The sequence below is a fragment of the Chlorocebus sabaeus genome, chromosome 18 (assembly GCF_047675955.1).
Source record: "Chlorocebus sabaeus isolate Y175 chromosome 18, mChlSab1.0.hap1, whole genome shotgun sequence".
Classification (NCBI taxonomy): Eukaryota; Metazoa; Chordata; class Mammalia; order Primates; family Cercopithecidae; genus Chlorocebus; species Chlorocebus sabaeus.
Window position 1 is genome coordinate 40,978,869 of NC_132921.1, and position 21,907 is coordinate 41,000,775.

General features: G+C 35.2%; 1 protein-coding gene across 2 annotated transcripts in view; it reads right to left on the reverse strand.

Annotated features, from left to right (window-relative positions):
- Positions 1-21,907, reverse strand: part of PIK3C3 (phosphatidylinositol 3-kinase catalytic subunit type 3) — a 126,153-nt gene that overhangs the window by 43,434 nt on the left and 60,812 nt on the right. For both annotated transcript variants that reach the window (XM_007974179.3, XM_007974178.3), the window contains 5 exons: positions 20,855-20,945; positions 15,692-15,759; positions 9,357-9,462; positions 7,435-7,551; positions 2,960-3,091 (listed from right to left, as the gene is read on the reverse strand). In XM_007974179.3, coding sequence (XP_007972370.2) covers positions 2,960-3,091; positions 7,435-7,551; positions 9,357-9,462; positions 15,692-15,759; positions 20,855-20,945 — 514 coding nt within the window. The remainder of the gene's footprint in view (positions 1-2,959; positions 3,092-7,434; positions 7,552-9,356; positions 9,463-15,691; positions 15,760-20,854; positions 20,946-21,907) is intronic.

The following is a 21,907-nucleotide window of genomic DNA, read 5'->3' on the forward strand; positions in this document are numbered from 1 at the left end:
TTCTCCACTTGTGGCATCATGTCAGCACTCAAAAAGTTTCAGATTTTGGAGAATTTTAGATTTTGGATTTTTGGATTAGAGATGCTCAATCTGTACTAGTTGTGCAGCTTTAAGACTCAAATTCCTCATTTATAAAATGAGAAGAGGTCTCAAATACCTGTATCTTTTATTCTGGAATAATTTTATGTTTTCCCCAGAGTCCTTCCCTTAATTATATGTAGGTCTAAATTAGTTTAGATATATGTTTAAGTCAACAACAACAAAAAAAAAAATAAAGAAATTAAATTCTCTTTAGAAAGGGAGACCCATACAAAACCTCACATAAAGTGGCATGCTAAGATGGATAGTCTGGACATAAATGGTTAGAAAATTGTTCTGAGAGAGAGAGACCCTATTGAGTTTGGTCATCGAGAAGAAATTATATAAGACAAAAATTTGGAGAAACATTAATCCAGAGAAAAAAAAATGAGTCAAACAAATTTAAAAACAACAACAACAACAAAAAAATGGTAATAACCAAGAGAAATAATGGCGCAAAAAACATCATGCAGAAGGATGAACAGATGTGACAAAACAAATGGCAAAATGTTAACGACAGAATTAAAGTGGTAGATACACAGTTGTCTACTGTAAAATTCCTTCAACTTTGCTGTATGCTTGAAAACTTTCCTATAAAATGCTGGGGAAAAAAAAACATGGAAAATGGTTCAGAGAATGTATGTTTAAAACTTACAAACTCTAGATGGAATTCTGAACTTTAAATTACTTTAAATTTGGAATATCCTTTTATCACTCCCGGTGAAAATGTTATTTTATAAATTACCTTGAGCCCTAGTAATTGGAAATCTTCCTAAAGATAAATGACAGGTAGGAGAATCTTTGTTGTGATTTCTTTTTCCAGATTCAATTAGATTTCATTTAATTTAGATTTCGTCTGAAAGTTAAAGCAAGAAGACAACCACAGGATAACTAGCACTTATCCCACTGCCGTAAGGGGTCCACTCCTCATGAATATTCAGCTTTGGCTGTTACATTAAAGTGTACAAAATTACTTTTAAAACTACTAGAAATAAGGGTCCTTAGTCTTTTCAGCTCTAAGGAGCTCACACAAGGACAACAGGAGTCCACAGATCCTCTGCAAGTGTATGCAGAAATTTCAGTGTATTTGTAAGCATATCGGCAATTTTCTAAAGTGCATAATCCACCACTTTCATTAGATTCTCAAAGGCATCCATGAGCCAAAGTAGCAACTCTCTCTACATAACTAATATTATATAGCAACTGCCTCAGAACCATTATTCCTGAACTCCAACTCAAAATTTTTAAGAATGCCCATATACTTAAGAGTTGAAAGAAAAATAATCAAGAATGAATATTCAGGTCAAAAAGATATCCCATATTTTATGTCATAAGACATAATTATAATATGTTATAATTAAAAAGAGTATGAGTCTAGAATCCACCTACCAATAGAGGGAGATACATCTTCTTATACTCCACTCTTAAAATCCCTGCTATATGTCTTAGATACTCTTATCTACCATGGTTGGAAAAAAATGGTAAAATTACTTTTTTGATTCACTGCTCTTGATGAGTCCTTAGTGTTCAAGAATATTAGAAGCTGGTCTTCTTTGGGAGTTCTAGCTCAAAGGAATGCCAGTTGTTATATGTATATTACCTTGTGTATAGCTTTTTACATTTCAGTCTCCAGTAGATTGCAAGCACAGACTAAAAAAATTTGCACGGTATCTCCTATACCAGTATTTTCAAATTGCATATAGTAATACCAGTATTTTTAACTTGCAGGTTGTAATCTGTTAGAGAGTTTTAAAACCAATAGGTTATAAGCAACATTTAAAATTAAAGCAACAGAATGACATTTAAAATAATAGAAACTATCCGTCCATAACACCCAGTTAAGGTTAGGCATTGCTTTATGAAACTTATGTTTTGGTTGTTATGAGCTGGGCTGCAACCCATGACCAAATACGAGGCTGCCTTGAAACATACCTTTTTAAAAAATATGAACTATTTCCTACTATAATTACACCCCTGTGTATATACATTAGTTGTCGTTCTATGAGCCCTTTCTTAACTCATGTGAAGTTAATATTCAATGCAACTACGCCTTTCTACCACTAGAACCACAAAACATAAAACACCATGTCTCACAAAGATCTTTCAGTATGATGTTGACAGATAATGATGCTCTGGCCTTTGGCCCTTTGAGCCTGATTAAAGAAGGCAGCTGCATCAGCTGTTTCTACCTGAACTGGTGGCCAGTCAATAGAAAAAACACCAAGCCTGGTATGCTATTAAGGACTAAAGAGAATTGCCACGTGAAAATACAAGAAAAAACTTAAGGTTCCATAAGAGGAACAGATGTCAGACTGAGAAATGTTAAAAAGGTCAACTGGGACTCGTATCTAACCATCTGAACTCATGAACTGAATGAATGCATGATATGTCTACAATTTGCCCTGTAAAAAAAAAAAAAAAAATGTTTACATAAAGAAAAGTAGTTATGGATCTGATTAACAATTAGCTCAAAAAATTAAATATTATGTTGGGTATAGTGGCGCATGCCTGTAATCCCAACACTTTGGGAGGCTGAGGTAGGAAGACTGCTTGAAGTCAGGAGTATGAGACCAGTCTGGATAACAAAGTGACGACTCATCTCTACAAAAATAAAACAATAAAAAAATTAAATATTAAAAAACAACCCAGAGATATAAAAGTCTTTCACATATCATATAAAAATGCCCATGTACTATAACAAAAGAAGATCTTAAATCAAACCACACTGATAAATAAAAGGTAACCTTTGATCTAGCATTTACTAAATCAACTAGAATTATAGAGGTGATCTCTGCAATGTAGTAATTTTCCAAGGTAGTATCTCTGATCTAGTTTAAGATTTAGGTTCCAATCATACACATTAAATATCCATCACAATTACTTTAAACAGTGTAGCTGTTTCCGGAATTATTCCTCTAATTTTCACTTGGGGTTCTAAAGGCAACGGGATAAGTTCCACATCTGACAAATTCATCTTTTCATTATCTCCAAGCAACGCCTGTAGTCTCTCATTCTAGAACAAATCAGAAAGGATTAATTAGGTTAAAATAGAAGAGTAGTTCATAAAACATACAGTAAAGACATAAAAATTGATTCTATTAACTTAAAAATATTTGCAGAGCACCAAAGTAATATAAAGGACATAGTGTTGTATGTGAGAGAAAAGCACGTATAAATAATCCCTAACAACAGCAGTAGCATGCTTTAAACCAAACAATCCCTAACTGTGAAAGGCTGGACTTTCACAAGAAGGACAGAGAATACATTTCACTTGCTAAAGCTGACAAAGAATCAGGAATTTATTCAAGTTGGACCTAAAGATTCAACTTCTGTTTCCAAGGACTTGTGAAGCCACAGAGAGAAACTGAAATTTCATTCGAAGTTTAATCTTGCATGACCAAATATTAAGCAAAAATTTCATTAGGCTGCCCCAGTGCATTTTTTGAGATTAAAAAGGAAACTTAATTCACTTGGAGGAACTATAACCCTACTTTCTAACTTTCACTGAGTCTGTATGGTCAAACTTTTCCTAGGATATCACCATTCATTTTCTTCAGCTCATATACATAATGCATTAAGCTAATATTTCAGAAACTAAGAAATCCAAGTCATGATGAAACAGCTTCATCATTAAGCAACATCTATACTATTTCGAAGAACCCCTTCTATTCAATTTCAAAAGAACAATCAATTTCCTTTAAAAGCTGGGAAAGTCTTGCAATCTTGAGGAGCAGGGCTTGCTCACCTAAATAGGTGAGTTTGTTCTTCAAGAGGGAAAACTCGACATGACGATCCCAGCAGCATAAAACACTTCAACTATGATGCTACTGGGAAGCTGAAGTGCTTTGTGCTGCTGGGTATGCCTCAAAGGAGAGAACTCTGGAATCAGTGAAAGAAGTTCAGAAAAAATAATATGTTTCAAGGACAAAGAAGATGTAAAATTAAATTATTTCCCTTCAGTAATAATCCCATCTCCTCCTGAATGATGAAAAGTTCAAGTTAAAATCAACTGAAAATCAACTGGTATGAATTTCTACATAAGCGTTACAAAAATCACTAAATCTACTCCTTAACTAAATGGACGGTCAGATCTACTAATGTAAAGTAATATCAACTAATTTGAGAGTAAAGTTATCCTAGCTTAACAAATTTCTGGTTGATGTGCTGATTAAAATAAATAAATAATCAGAAAGTAAAATAAGAACAGGGTGAGAAATCTAGCCACTTCTTACCACCTCTACCACTATAAGCCCTAAGAACCCAGCCACCATGATTTCTCATCTTGATTACTGCAATAGCCTCCTTTCTGATTGCTCCTCTTCTTCAAACTTTTCACTCTCCTAGTTTATCAAAAGTAACCAGAGTGCAGCTGCTAAAATGAAAGCCAGTTCACATTACCCATCTATTCAAAATCTCCAACAGCTTCTACTCTTACTCAGTGTTCCAGTCAAAATAATATTGACTATAATGATTTACAAGGATAAATTTCATCCATTTCCCAATTATCTCTAACCTCATCACCTATTACTGTACCCATTCCCTCTGCTCCAAATACACTGGGTTTCTTCCTACTTCTCACAACTGCCACACATGCTCCCACCTCTGGGGCTGTGCACTGCTATTCCCCTGGCTGGAACAATCTTCTCCAGAAGACCAGCTTGCTTTCTTACATGCTTCAGGTCTTTGTTCAAATGTCAATTTCTCAGGGAGGCCTTAACCTGGCCACTCTCTTAAGAAGTGATACACTGCCTTACTACTGGACACAAGTACTGCCTATTCCCCCTTTCTGTTTTACTTTTCTAGATAACACATAACACGATCTAGTACACTACACACATTTTACTTATTTATTGCATTTACTCTCTTTAGTGAGAATATGATCCCCATAGGCGAAGAGATGTTTATACTCACTGCTGTATCCCAAGAACCTAGAAAAGTGCTCTGCTCAGAGTAGGCATGCAATACATATTTCATATTGGTAGAACACATAAATGTGTAATATCCCCTAAAAAAATCATAAAGTGAAGAGAGACTACTTATAATATTAACAGTGAAAGTGTTAATATATTTTAAACGTAGATGGAAAAGATGGCCAGGCGCAGTGGCTCATGCCTGTAATCTCAGCACTTTGGAAGGCCGAGGCTGGCAGATCACTTGAGGTCAGTTCGAGATCAGCCTGGCCAACATGGTGAAACCCCATCTTTACTAAAACTTAGCCAGGCGTGGTGGTGCACACCGGTAGTCCCAGCTACCTGGGAGGCTGAGGCAGGTTAATTGCTTGAAAATGGGAGGCAGAGGCTGCAGTGAGCCGAGATCATGCCACGGTACCACGGTACTGCAGTCTGGGAGACAGAGCAAGACTCCGTCTCAAAAAAAAAAGTAGATGAAAAAGGCATTTTATTAGAAATCAAATATGTAGACTCAGACCTCTTCTAACATAATTTTTCCTAAACTAGAGATCAACAAAGGAAAGAAGACAACAACAATATTATCATTTTCTTCACTCATCTGACTTAGGTATTACTCTGCCACAGATCTAACACTGCTATACCCACTGTGATATAGCTCTCGCAAATAAATTATGAGGGATGAAAAAGTGCTACATATGATTTTATATGATTAGTGGCTATTTCAATATTACTAGTATTAATGCCAATAATGGTAGTAGAGAGCTCTCTCTGCATTTCTTCATGGTGCCAGGGCTTGTTTCTAGTAAATATATGTAAATAAAATTAAGCTTTTTACCATATCATGATAAAATGCCTATAAAGATTTTCAGCCAATATGGAAACTGTATTTGGGATGGTCTGGCTTAAAATATATGCTATGTGAGAAACACAAAATTTATTTGGGGAGACTCTGGGTGATGTCTCAAATAGGTGGTCAGCCTCCAGAAGAGCTAAAACTGAGGTGTTGCCAAGGTTCCTGTGTCTGCTAAATTGAAGAGCTCCTGGCACTAAAACAAACTGGTTTCAAATATAAGCCCCAAACTGCAGGTCAGAGCAGCAGACACTCCCTCTGCTGGTGGGCATTTGAGAATCACACTGTTTCCCACACAGGCACCTCTGGGGAGAGGCGCTACAGGGGGAACAGCAGTAGAAATGTATTTATTTGACCAAGGTTTGTGATTCTTCTCAACAACAAAGAAAATGTCAACTCAACAGAACTGTGTTTCCTCTCAGCCTGTTTTCCCCTCTCTAACCTGCTAAGCATTACTCATTACTTCTTCTACACGGCTCTGCTAGCATTTCTCTTTAGACCTGATTCTTTGCCTTTGAACCACTGACTCAAATCTTCATCTTTTCCTCCCCTCTCTGCTTTCCTTTAAAAGTTTAAAGAACAGTAAAATGTGTTGTTTCACAAAGGTCACCAAGAAAGGCCTGCCAATTATCTAATGGAATTAGGAAAACATACCAAGTGAATCCTTCAGATCATTTAGGCTACTGATCAGAAAAAATGACAGGTGAAGAACTCATCTACTTCTACCCATCAAGTGGAAACCTCATAGTTGAGAGAAAGCCTGATGTACTAGCCAGGAGAGAAGAGATACAAAGCTAGTGTTACTAACAACCAGTTCTGAACTCCTGGGCAAGTTACTCTGGACTTTTGTTTTCTCAGAAGAGTTCTAGTCTAAATGATCTCTACAGATTCTTTCCATATCAAATATATTGTATATTCTAATTTGCTAAAATGAGAGGTGGTAAAGCACTGTGGATAACAATATGGACTAAGAATGTCTGAGTACAAATCCCCACTCCAATATTTACTAGCTGTATGACATTAAACAAATTAATTGACCTCTCTTTACTTTCTTCTCCTCACAATTGGGATAATAATAGGTCCTAACTCATAGGGTTGTTACGAAGACTAAATATCATATCAATATATATAAACTCATATACCATTTCTATTACTATAATTTCATGATAAGAAGTTCACATAATATGCCGGGCGCAGCGGCTCACGCCTGCAATCCCAGCACTTTGGGAGGCTGAGGCGGGTGGATCACCTGAGGTCAGGAGTTCGAGACCAGCCTGACCAACATGGTGAAACCTCATCTCCACTAAAAATAGAAAAAGTAGCTGGGCATGGTGGCGGGTGCCTGCAATCCTGGCTACTCAGGAGGCTAGGGCACGAGAATTGCTTGAACCCAGGAGGCAGGGGTTGCAGTGAGCCAAGATCGTGCCACTGCAGTCCAGCCTGGGCAACAGAGTGAGACATTGTCTTAAAAATAATAATAATAATAATAATAATTCACATAATATATCAACCTAAAAAGACAACAGTGAAAATTCAGTATTTTCTGATGCTAAGACGCTATTAAATTATGAACAAAAGCATACCCCATAGGCATACCTTTTTCTTACGATTTCCACTTTCACGTTGTACTGCCTTCATTAGATGCACCAACCGATCTACAAATGTCTGTTGTGCGGCCAGCAAAGAACGCATAACTCTGACAGACTTATCACCCTGAAGGGTTCAAAGTGAGAAAAAATTAGTTCTATGTAGAGTAATGATCAGGGTTTCTTTAACAGCATGGATAATCCTTATTTATATTTCTCATAGCTGTAAACTTAAATAGAAAGCAAAATTGAAAAACATTATCTTGATTCAAAAACAACGAGAAACCTGTATCTTAGTTACTGACAACACTAATCCATCCACAACTGAAAATTATCTGAGTCTTCAGCAAATACTGGTCTATCTACAACAGCATTTTTTTTTTCCCACATAAACCATGTGACAAGATGGAATTCATTCATCCTAAAATACATTCACTCATTATTTGATTCAATAAATATCCAATGGCTTTTGATGCAGAAATGTGCTGGACATATATACATAAATATGGCAGAAACAAAGATATAGGTCTTCAAGGAACTAAAAATCAACTTTAAAGAAAAGAAAATTTCAAATAGTACCACAATATGTGCTTAAAATATAAGTCATAAAAACTAAATGCTATACGGTCTTATGTAGTGATTCCTAGTTCATAAAATATTATAAAATACATTTCTAATTTAATCTTCCCAATTACCCTGGTAAGGGAAGCTGGGTAAATGTTATCATCCTCACTTCGAAGATGAGGAAATTTAAACTTGAAGAAACTGAAGTGTCTTCACAGGGTGACAAAGGCTGTAACAGAAACGAGATTAAAAGAGAGGACCAAGGGCTTATTTGCCAATCAGTTTGATGTTGAGAAGCTCTGGGAATGAATACAAAAGCTTAGTCTCAAAGTGTTTAATAAGATGTGATTTAAATTTTTAAAAGCACAAAACATGCAACAGATGAAAGATGCCATGAAATAGACTATTTCTGCGGCAAGTCCCAGATTAATGTGTGGCAGCTTTCTTTTCACTGCCCTTGCACCCTCTGCTGGCCGAACTGTGACACTGCTTTAAGAATCAAAAGAACACAGGAAAAATAAATCTCTTTTAAAAGCTGTTGAAAAGGCAAAAATACGTTATATAAAAAGTATCTGCAATATGACCATTGCCAGATTTCTGGAAATATACACAGCTTTGATAAGAAAGATACACAACAGAAAGGAAAATAAAAAAGCAAAGCTCTTTCTTTTTTAACTCCATGTACAGGTTTATTTCATTAAATTAGGGATCAAGAAAACTTCTGTAAAGGGTCAAAGATAACATATTTTAGGCCTTCTTGGCCACGCAGTTTTCATTCCAACTATTAAACTCCTATTGAGTATAAAAGTAGCCACAGACAATATAAAATCAAATGAGTTCATGATTCTATTCCAATAATTTATTTATGAACACTAAAACTTGAATTCACATAATTTTCATGCATCATAAATTATTTTTCTTCTTTTGATTGGTTTTCAATCATTTAAAAATATAAAAACCAGGTCGGGTGCAGTGGCTCACATCTGTAATGCTGGTACTTTGGGAGGCCGAGGCAAGTGGATCACCTGAGGTCAGGAGTTCCAGAATAGCCTGGCCCAACATGGCGAAACCCTGTCTCTACTAAAAATACAAAAATTAGCTGGACATGGTAGTGGGCGCCTTTAATCCCAGCTACTCAGGAGGTTGAGGCAGGAGAATCTCTTGAACCCAGGAGGTGGCGGCTGCAGTGAGCCGAGATGGCATCACTGTACTCCAGCCTGGGTAAGAGAGCAAGATTCCGTCTCAAAAAAATAAAAATTAAAAAAAATATATAAAACCACTTTTAGCTCATGGGATATTCCAAAACAGGCAACAGGCTGAATTTGGCCCATGCACTGCAGTTTGCCAACCCCCACATTTAATGGTTACCTTCAACAACGCTTGGCTAAATCTTCTCATTACATTCAAGTACATCTCATGGGTCTTTGGATCCCTCTGCTGGGTATCTTGATCTTCACATTCCACGATCACATACCTTAAAAATATGTTTGAGCCATTCGTGTGATGTGAAACAAAATTTAGATTCAGTTTGCAAATACTCATTATCATTTCACTAAAACAGGTTAATTTACACATGCAAAAATAATCAAATTGGAGTAATAAAACACATTTTATCATCTCTTTTAAAAGTGAAAAGTTACAGAGGAACACATACAACCATCAATAAAAGGTAAATTAAGAGTGATAATGCCTTAATTTGTGTAATATCCCAAATTTTCTAAACTTTTGCCACCAAAACAAGTATTTTCTCCTATTTATGAGGTAGAGTATTAACATCCTCAGAAATCATCTAAGCTCACATATTTACTGAGTAACTCGAGAACAAAAACTATTATTTTCATAATCTGCATAATACTTTGGTATTACATAAGGCTCTCTGATTCTGAAAACCTCTCGAAAGCTACTCCTGTCACATTTTTGAAAGATGAATAAAATTTTAAGTAATTTTTTCTTTCCCATCCAGTTTCCCGTTTTTCAAAGATTCATACATAATCTTTAACTTCCCAATTAAAAAACTATAGTTTTAGAGAGTAAAAGACATTTTAAATGTTTTCTTAAACCTAATCTGCTTATACAATTATAAAAATCATATAAGCAATGATCTGAGTAAGATTTTATAGGTCTTCTAATCCAGTGTTTCTAAATGTTCCACTGGGAACAAACCAAAGCAAATAACAGGTTGGGAATGGTGGCTCACGCCTATAATCCCAGCGTTTTGGGGAGGCCTAGGAAGGAGGATCACTTGAGGTCAGGAGTTTGAGACCAGCCTCTACGTTTAAAAAAAAAAAATTAAATATAAGCCAGGTGTGGTGACACCGCCTACAGTTCCAGCTACTAAGGAGGCTGAGGTGAGAAGACAGCTTGAGCCCATGTGAAGCTGCAGTAAGCTATGATTGTACCATTACACTCTAGCTTGGGCAACAAACGGAGATGGTACCTCTTAAAAAGAAAAAAAAAGGTATCACAGCTTGATACACACAGCCACATACGCACATAGATGCATAAAACTGAAAAGTTTCACAAAGCAACATCCTGTGAACAATATGTTAATATTTGCTATTCTGTTTATTTTTCTTTAAATAACAAATGCTAGACTGAAACTTTAAATTGCTTTCAGTGGATCATGATGATGTGTAGTTTGAAAACCATCAATCTCAATCAACTTGCTTGCCTTATCAACAGTGAAACTTAGAGGGGCTGTGTCTTGTCTATGGTGGTATGATTGATTATAAAACTGAGATAGAAACCCAGGACTTTGGGCTCCCAGGTCAGACTTTTTTGATTTTACTAAGTTGACTTTCACACTGTTTTATCCTTAAAACACATACGAAACTTTTCTATCTTCTTAACTGTCAATGTTGCCCAAATCTCAAGTCACGGATGCTTATTATGATCGTTTCTACGATTTCTGGGAGAGTATACTCTGTATTCGGCCATTCAGATGGTCGACTTCATGAGAGCAGAGGGCTTACCTGTCTTGTTCTCCACTATACCTTCAGCATGTCTGGCTCGTAACAGATGCTCAACATATTATTAACATATTACTGTTGAATTAATAATTCCACTATTGTGGATTTAGGCTACTATCTCATTATTGATAATTTTCAAATATAAATACATATTCCTTTTTTACATCTAAGGTCTAATTTTGAATTCCACTGCATGACCTGCTTCCACATTCATGCACCCTAGTTTTCAAGGACCAGATCCCCTTTTCAAGACACTGTGTGTCATTTCTAACTGAACACGTGTAAAACCAAACTTATCACATTAAATGCATCTTTTTCTACCTCTACTGAAGGTACTAACAATATCCCAGGTATTTGGGCTAGGAATTCTCATGTAGGAGGGTTCACAAACTCAGATTTTCTCAAAAGGCAGGCAGGAAACAAATGTTTGACTCGCTTAAATAGAAGGAAAGAGAGAGAGGTAGGGCTGCAGCCAAACCAGAGAACACAGCACTACCTAAAACTTTCCTTGGCCCTCTGTTCAATTTGTGGTCCATGAATCTAACGCTGTACTTTAAAACAAAAAACAGCAGTTCTAAATGGTGAAACTGTCAATATGGTATTATTCAACTCCAATCCATCCCCTTCTACCCTTTATAGTTAAAGTCCTTGATTGTCTCCGTCACCTTAGGGTATTCAGAATCTTTTCCTGTGTTTATGCAGTAAACTTATTTCCAAATGAACATATAGCTGACCACACTGGAGGGGCCCACTGCTGTGTCCTGCTCTTTCTGATCACCAAGTAAACACTATGGCTGCAGCTATTTTCTGTTACTGAAAATATATGTTGATGCTCATAATAAGCATCCAGTATCAAACACCTCTCAAAAATCATTCAAGCCGGCCAGGTGCGGGGGTTCATGCCTGTAATCCCAACACTTTGGGAGGCCGAGGCAGGGGAACTGATTCAACCTGGGAGGCAGGGGTTGCAGTGAGCCAAGATCGCACCCTTGCACTCCAGCCTGGGCAACAAGAACGAAACTTTATCTCAAAAAAAAAAAAAGACACTGTCATCGCCAAATATGAGAGATAAGGTTAGCTATCAAGACTAGAAGACCTAGATTTGAATCATTTCTGAGATTTCTGTTCACATCAATAAACTAGATTCTATAAAACACTCTAAGGTATTTCTTTGAAAGCTGTCATCTTAAAGTAGGAATGCAAACAAAATTGTCCAGGTACCCATTGTAAGATGACATCAGTGGGCTACCTGTTTCCTGGCAATTTTATTTTGTGGAGTAAATAACCTTTATTACCTTGAAAGGTCTTAAAAGTTATAGAAAACATGTCAAAGCATCCAAAGTTTACTTTCAACTTCAACATCCTAGAATGGCTATAAAAATAAAAAACTGCAACGATTTATAGATTCTGATGCCCAACATTTTACAGACTGGAGACTGTAACTCCCTTCTGTGGCTTAAAAGGTTGACACTATTCATTTTAAAAGGATTGTCTGCACACCTATAGGCCCCTAAGGATTTAGCTACAGCAAGAATCCTGTTTAAATCACCAGAAAGGGAACAAATGAAAAAAGGAAATTCAAATGTTCAAAGGAAACAGCACAATCAATTAAAATTTCTATTTTAATACATTTGTTATAATAGAGTAGGCTTACAGAAGCATTTATATTCTCACATTTTGTTATTTTTATATGTTCAAAGGAAGAGAAGAATGATCATTTTAAACCAACTACTTGAAATTATTTCCCTTATTGTTACCTTACATTCACAAAAGCAGTGTCTATTAAAGGCAAGAGTCCACACATCAATAGCTTTTCTCCCCATGAGTATTTCTGAATATGTAATAGGCAGACTATAAATATGGGAAAAACAATTACTCCTTAGGGAATGAAGAGACACAGCATATGCTATTGATTCAATGAATCAGAGATATAGTGGGAAAACACAAATCAAATCTAAGTTTGACTGAATGTTTATAAGACTGGGAACTAGGGCTGTACTTTGTTTATAGGAAAAAAAAAGTGTGCTCCTTATGAACAGAAACAGCTGCTATGTTGAAAACTTCATCTAATAGACTTCCTACTGTTTGGCTGCTTTCAGAAAATTCTTCCTACTTGAAATAAGAGATCAAAGATTCTATCGAAACTCATTTCAAATTTAATAATGAAATCTGGTCTACAATCAAACATAAAGAACATGTAACTTGAAAGTACCACATAATCAGTATATATACATATAGCTCTTACTATAGTGAATACTCTAGACTATAATTTCTGAGCCAGAGAAAAGTTTCTGTGAATATTGCAAAGAAACAAAAATACCTGTAAATGAATTCTTAGCAAAGGATTTTAAAAATATATAAAATTTTAATTTAAAAATACCTAAGAAGCTTCGAAATATTTACTCAAAAACTCAAGAAACATACCCCACAAATATTTTTTTCTCTTTACTTCCTTTTAAATATTTAGAGTTTCATGAGGAAATATTTTTCCATAAGACCAGTGAATAGACATACCCTTAAGTATTCAGATTGGAACACAGAGAACATTAGAGGTAAAAGGTGACATTTAAAGGAAATAGTAGCAATTTGGCAATATGAGAATTTCTAAGTAAACCTTTCAAAGAAAAAATAGTGATTAACACTTAGTCAAAACCTCCTATATTTTCAAGGACATAATGAAATTTAAAGTGAAGAAAATGTTGTTTTATGAATATTATATTAAACTGCTAAAGTAAAAGTAGGAAACTATTTTTCTTCCCACTACAGAGGCCAACAGAAAAAAAAACAAACAACCACCAAAAAAATTAAACACAGGTTCCAAAGGGGGAAAAATCACTGATTTACTTAAGATTGTTGACAGTGGTTTTTTTTTTGTTGTAAAGAAAACCATAAAGGCTTAAACTAAACAAATATTTATTGTTTATATAAATCGAAAACTGTGTATGTTAAAAGAGTGCTCCATAAAAAACGATGAGTTCATGTCCTTTGTAGGGACATGGATGAAGCTGGAAATCATCACTCTGAGCAAACTGTTGCAAGGACAGAAAACCAAACACCGCATGTTCTCACTCATAGGTGGGAATTGAACAGTGAGAACTTGGACTCACGGCAGGGAACATCACACACTGATGTGACGGAGTGGGGGGAAGGAGGGAGGGATAGCATTGGGAGAAATACCTAATGTTAATGACAAGTTGATGGGTGCAGCACACCAACATGGCACATGTATACGTATGTAACAAATCTGCACGTTGTGCACATGTACCCTAGAACTTAAAGCATAATAAAAAAGAAAAAAAGAAAAAGAGTGCTCCAATTTAGTTACCTACTTCTTAGGTACAGGGGCAGTATCTGGCAGTGTTACCTCTGGAGAGTGGGAGAATGAAGTTAAGGCTGGACTTGACCCACAAGGACAGCTTCCCAAATCCAGTCTTAAAACAAAATAGTATTTTGTATAATTTTCTCACTAAAAGCAAAATACTTCATCATTATTCAAAAGTACCGGTTCAGCATCTCTTAGTCAAAATGCTTGGAATCAGAAATGTTTTGGATTTCTAGTTTTTTTTGGATTTTTGAATATTTGCATTATACTTAGCACCTTAAATCCAAAAATTCAAAATCTGAGATGCTCCGAAGAGCATCTCTTTTGCACTTCATGTCAATGCTCATAGAGTGCTGGATTTTGGAGCATTTCAGATTTCAGATTTTTGGATTTGGTATGCTCAACCTCTAGTGAGCTTTTACGATGGACCTCTACTAATTTGTAATTTGTTTAAGGCTATAAATTGAGCAGTAAGATTAGATTAGAAATCATTTATACAATAAAAAGTCTCATGCCAAGAAGTTTAAAACGTGATGTAAGTAGTTTTAAGGATTCTCCCAAAGGTAAAGGCGGCTTTAGGCAGGTCTTACCCCCCTGGCTCTGCCCTTTGTTAGCTCTGTAAAGCTAGATGAAGCCCTCTTATCTAGTGTTTAATCTCAGTACTTTTTTTTTTTTATTGAAGAAAAATATTTCTGATTGTGGCTTAAGCTACTTGGTTTTTCTCTTCAGGATTCTGTGGAAAATAAAGGAAACCATGCTTCATATTAACTGTGCCTCAAGAAGTCAGTCAGTCACTCTGTGCCTTAGTTTCTCTCCTTCCTTCAAGTGACTCAGGACATCGTTTTAATGTGAAATAGAGACATTTACACATGCCCATTTAACTTCATAGAAACAAATGAGAAAAGGTCACTGAAAGTACCCTGAAAATGACAAAGCAGTAGATAAATGATTTAATCCTAGATCAAGGTCTACCAAGTTCAGCTACAGCAAGCCTCTGCCTTGGTTTTCTCATGTTTAAAATGCCGTAACTTTTAATTGCAACTTTCTCTTTTTAAATGATCCCAATGTTTTAGTAAATAATGTGAAAATACATACTCCTGAAGAACTGTGAAATATCATACTCAACTACTTTACATGCCAAACAGATATCAAACTGAAAGCACCCATTACCCTCCCCAGGTATATCCCAGCTCTTGGAAAGTTATATTCTTAGTGAAAGGGAGAGAAACGGCGGTGCCAAGAAGCGTTTCCACAAACCCAACTGTCATGGAATACAGCTAGATACAAAAACACTGTATCTAGACATTTGATGATTGCTCATATCTTATTTTAAATTGTCTTTGTGTTTACAGCATGAGAAAAATAATTCTTAAGGGTAATAAGAACATAAACAGAAAATTATTTTCACATACCAGTATAAATAATTAGCCAGTGTTGAGTTTTTGCAGGCTCTCGATATCAAGAAGGTACAGAGATCTTGCTGAAAGAATTAAAATAAATGTATTATATATCACCATCTACTATTAATGAGGGAAAATAAGTAAGTCTACATTTGCCTATCAGTTTTCATCTGTATATCTTATGTAACAGATCATATTTTCTGCCATTTACCTACCCTTACATACACACATACAAAAATACTTTAAACCAGACAATATGCAAGTGGTTAGAACACTGCAGTTCAGAGAACTCCTTGTCCTCCTGGAGCTTCATATTGGTAGAGGAGAGAGACATTAAAAGAAATGGTCATAGAAATAATTTAGGTTGGGAGGTTAGAAAAGGCAGCAATGAAGATATGACATTCAGGCAAGACCAAAATGACACTGGAAGACTCTAAGTTTGGCTTGTTCAAGGAATTTTAAGTAATGTAAATAAAATACAGTGAACACTGAATAGACTGAAAAGATACGCAAAGGTCAAAGTATGTGAGACCTCTAAGGTCACGTTATTATTGAGTATGAATTTTATTTTAAAAGCAATGGATACCCAACAAAGGATCTTAAAAGGAGAGTGAGATGATGTGATTTACATTTTAGGAAAATGACTGGTTGTCCTGTGAAGTACAGACCTGAGATCAGTTAAGATGCTATTACAGTAGACTAGGAGAGTAAATAATGAGAGTGCAGATGGTGAAAAGCAGACAAATAAAAGAAGTATCTTGGAAGTATAATTAACAGGACCTGCTGGTGAAGAGGAATTAGGAAGGAAAGAAAGGAATTAATAGTAACTCCCAAATTTCTGGATTGATTTGTTATGGCACAAATGGAAATTTCAGACAAAAAGCTACCTACCTACAGAGTGAGAGGAAAGAGTTGTATTTTGAAATATTAAGTTCAAAATGCCTGTCAGATACACAATGGAGATCAAATACATGTTTGAATACATGAATCTGAAACTCAGGTGAAAGATCTGAGCTAGAAATATAAATTTGAGTTTATTAATACAACCTAGGGCAAGAGTATTGAGTGAGACTAGAAGAGGAGCCTGAGGAACATTAAGATGTCAGGCAGAGAGGAAAGTGCTGACAAAAGACACTAAGAAGAAATGGCAAGAAAGATGAAGAGAAAAACAAGAGATACACAGTATCACCTAAACCATGAGAAGAGTTAGTTTTTCAAGAAGAAAATTATTTACTTTGTTGAATACTCTGAAGAAGCTGAAAAGAATGTACAACCAAAAACATTAGGGTTATTTTGTAACTTAGCAAATTAAGTTTTAAGCAAGAGCCAGAATGATATGGAGTAAAGACTGGAAAGAAGGAAGAAAAGAGTATGTATAAAAAACTCCTTTGAGAAAAGTAAGAAAACAAGGTGCTGTTTCAAGAGATGTGGTTTCAAGGGAGAGTTTTGTTTTTCTGAACTTTTAACATGGAAAATTCTAACACATACTTGAGTATTTCTATCAGGAAAAGAAAACACATCTTTGAAGAGAGTTATGTTTCTTCTGTGTAAGAAAACAGAAGGAAAGTATGGGGGAGAAATTCATGTCTATAAAACCACTGATGGGAAAGAGACCATTCCTACCTAGAGGTTTCTATTGTTTCCATTAAGTATAAGGCAGAATTGTCATCTGGAGATTGGGAGGCGGGGCATGAGAACAGAGTGGAAATGGTATGAAAAATCATTGCAGGGCAGGAAGATCAACACGTCTAGGGACATGGAAGATGGCAGAGAGCGGTGAGTGCTCATGTGAGGTTTGTGATGGTGAATTTATAGTGACACCAACATGCTATGCTATGTGTTTTTCTTCAGCAATATTCAGGCATGGCGAAAGTAGGTAATTAATGAGGTTTATCAAGAGCTGAGATGTTTGCCAGGGGAACTGCAGGTACTATTAAAAGAATAACTAAAATGACAGCCATGGGATAAAAGCTATGTTCAGAGAAAAGCAAACATTGAAGGGAGGTGATGAATAATGAAAAGGGTAGGGATCAACAGATTAGAACTTTTAATGCAGTAGGGGTCCTTTTGTAATTCCGAGTAATAAGAGGTTGTTATTACAAAATAGATGTGCCAATGCTTTCAGTAAGAATTTTATCTCGTTTTAAAGCTTAGGTATACATTTTAAATATGCACCAAAAATCCAATTTAAAAAACTCCTTAATCTGGAAGCCATTATATAAAGCTGAGTCCATGAGTTTAATAGGCAGACTATAGACCTAAAGTTCTCTTTTGACTATCTGGCAAGAACATTATACTTTTGTACAGTGATATATATATTTTAATAGCAAACACATTTCATTTCATACTATGCCCTTTTGATAAAAAAATTACTTACAGAACATAAAGAGAAGTTGAATTTTAAAAACTGTGAAGCAGGAAGTATGTATTGTAAATGTTAAAACTCAATTTGAGTAAGCAAGACTTTACGATTTTAAAACAGTTTAAAGAAAAAAGTGCTTTATAAAAAAAGATCACATGTTGTAGGTCACAGACATAAGAAGAAATGGTGAGGAAGGTGCAGGTATCCTTTAAGAAAAGTATCTCTAAGTATTTACTGAGTGTATACAATAATAACAATAATATTATCAAATCTGAAGGAAGTTAAATAACAAGACGGGGTGGGGTGGAGGGAGAAGGATGTAGCCAATGACAAGCAAGAATATATAATTTATATATACATAAGAAAGTATAGAAAGTACTACATAAGATAGTGAAATCAGTCAAAATACAGCTACGACCACAATACAAATAAATGGGGCAAAAGTTCCAGTTACAAAACAGAGTGTTAAACTAGATTAAAAAACAAAATTCAGCTACGTGACATTTACAAAGGACCTAAATATAATAAACCTAAAACATAAGGTTACAAAAAATTCAAAGGAAAAGATAAACAAAGACAACAAAAATATTGAGAAGAAAAGATCAACATGAACACTAATCAAGACAAAGCTCTATTAACATCAGACAAAACAGGCTTTAAGATGAAAAGCTTTATTAGGTATCAAGAGGGTTACCGAACAGCGATAAAAGATGCAATTTATGTATTTAATTGGAGAGCTTCAAAATATTTAAAGCAAACACTAACAGAAATACAAGAAGAAATTAATAATTCTACCATCATACAGGGGAATTTTGCCCTAATTCTTTCACAGATAAAGCAGAAAGCAATGTTAGGACAGAGTACAGATTTCAATAACACAATTCATAAGCTTGCTCTAGTAACTTATGTACAATGCTATACCCAACAGCTGGGAAATACACCTTCTTTTCAAGAACCCACGGAATTCATAAAATATGAGCAGATTTGGGGAATAATTGAGTTTCTGTCTCCTTTCAAACATGTGGCCAGACACGTATAATGTTCTCCTGAAACTCCAAGAATAAAACGAGGAAGGACATAAGACACTGCTCAGGTATCAAAAAGGAGACAGGAATGTTGGTATCTCAAGTTGTGATAAGAGAGGTAATTCGGCTTGGTTGTGTATTAACCTAAAGGTGACCATGGCTTGTACAATACCCTCTATGGGAATAGGGGAAGTGATAAGGGAAGACAGAAATATCACTCAAAATGATTGTCACTCTTTTTTGGATACCTGAATCCTTTAAAAAACAATTCAGCTGACAAAAAGTTAAATGGCTTAATCATTGAATAACAACAGATAGGTTCATCAGTCACAAGAGAAAAATCAGAAATATATAAAAACTATCATTATTTTTAGCCTAAAATTTTTGAGCGATGGGTGAATATAAATCAATATTCTGAATATAGTTTTCAGAATCTAATCGTTTCACTGCATCTAGAATGTAAATTATCCTTTGTTCAAGCTACCAACATGGAAAACTCATTCAGACTAATGGCCTACAACCCCTACACAACTGATGGCCAGTTATCTCTTGGATCCAATCTTCTGCCAAGTTCTCTTTTGCTCACTCCCCGATAAACCAGGCACACTAGTTTCTGGTGTTCCTCAAACATACACACTTAAACTCTGGTCTTAGGACCTCCATACTTGCTACTCCCTCTATGTGAAATGCTCTTCCCCAGATAGCCATATGGTTGTTCCCTCACCTGCTTCACTTTTGGTGGGATGTTACCTTTTTAGTAACAAGTAACTTATAAGAGCTTTCTAGAACATAAGCTCTACGAAAGCAAACATTTAACTGTCTTGTTTTCTGCTGCATCAACCCCAGCATGCAGAACAGTTCCCTATATGTTAAGAGCTCAAAAAACATATGTGAATGAATGAATGAATGAATGAATGAATGAATCAATGAATCAATATTTTAGCTTTGAAAGGGAAAACTTAACTGTAGCAGACTGGCTTCTTAAAGGGCTTCTCTAAGGATTCTATGATTCTGTGATTTAAAAATTCTTTCTTTCAGTTGAATATTTTGTTATACCGAGAGATATGTAAACATACAAACTTTAATCAATAGCTAATAGTTAAAATATTCATTCAGTCATTAACATTACCTCCTAAAATCTAACTAAAAGCAATATATATACATACACTGAAAAATCACATGAACTTTTCTAATAATAAAACATGTGTTACTTGTTTTCAACATGAGATATTGATGATTTCTTTTAAATTAGAAGTCTTACAGACAAATTCAAAAATATGTACTACATCAGCTTCTACAATGCACTTTCCAAAGTGCATTGCAGATTAGCACTTTTCAGATTAGCACTAGTCTAACAGGCCTGTTTTATCTCAAAAATGTGTCTACTTATATGTATAGTTAAAAAGTTGCTTAGTGTATTATCTCTAATATCAAAGTCATACATTTCTACAATGTAATCACAAGCACTGACAACAATTACAGTGAGGTTCATAAATACATTGACAGTAAATATTCTGAGTTTCCCTAATAAAATATTTAAGCCTAGTTTATTTTCATATTGCATATGAATCCATTTATATGCCCAAAGCACCAATAAAATGACTTGAATTGAGGACTATCTGGCACTTTATGCTGAGGGGAAAAGTCATAAACATGCATCATAAAGTAAGTTATTTAATAAAGTTGTAATATTTAGTTATTTAACCAAAACTGAGATTTAAAGACAAGCATAAAATGTTTATGCGGTAGGATCTCTCCTATAGGAAGCTGGAAAAGCTTTGTACTCACTTCCAGATTTTCGCCATCTGGAACTTCTTTTGTTTTTGATGCAGGAGGTGGTGAGGAGACTGGAGGAAGGGGGCTGGTTATAATTTGGGAGCTGAAAAATAAAAGAGATCACCGAGATGTAAAATACTCTGTCCATAAGAGAAGACACACTTTTTTTTTTTTTTTTTTTTTTTTTTTAAGCACAGTTCCCTTCAATTGTGTCTGGTTAATGCAACAATTCCTCAAGTGTGTTCTGTGCAACACTAGAGTCACACTGTACTCTGGAAAAAGTGCATGGTCAAAGATGATGGCTAATGCCTCTTGGGAGACTTATGTGCAAATCTGCATGTTAAAGGTTTGGGTAAGTGCTGTTTGTTTGTTTAAGCTGATTTGGCTTTAAACCAGCATTTCCCAAACATATCTGGCCAAGATCTCCTCTTTTTTTATCTTTTTTAAAACAAAATAAAGCTTAAAAAAAATTAAAACATACACACACACACACACACACAAAATTAGTGACTAGTACACCATAAGTTGGAAAAGACTAGGTTACAGTTTTCACCCCATCATAAAACTCTGAATAGATTTTTACTTATAAAACATTCTACAGGGCATAAGGAAGAAAGTAAATGAGCATGACTTAAGACTGAAGACCTCCAATATAGAGAGATAATATAAAGAACATCTTTATATTAACAAAAAAATACAAAGTAGTCAGGGAAAGAAAAATTATTTGTCGTCTTTTTTGGTTCTTCTCCAAATAAAACACACAACATAAAGCATAGCATAACCATAATCATAAAGAAAAATTCAAAAATCCAATCTTGAGCTCATATAATAATTGAAATGACTGGACTTACTCAGGAAGTCTAAAATCTAGACCTGGTTTTGTCAATAACAAACCTCATGATCTTCACAAAACCATTTTCCATCACTAAGCCTAAGATTTTTCACCCAACAGTTACTACTTTTTTCAAATTTTAAGATTTTCTGAAAAGTAAAAAGTAGAAAAAAATGTAGGATTTGGAGTCAACTCTACCATTTGCAAGATATATAAGACTTTGGGCAATTTAC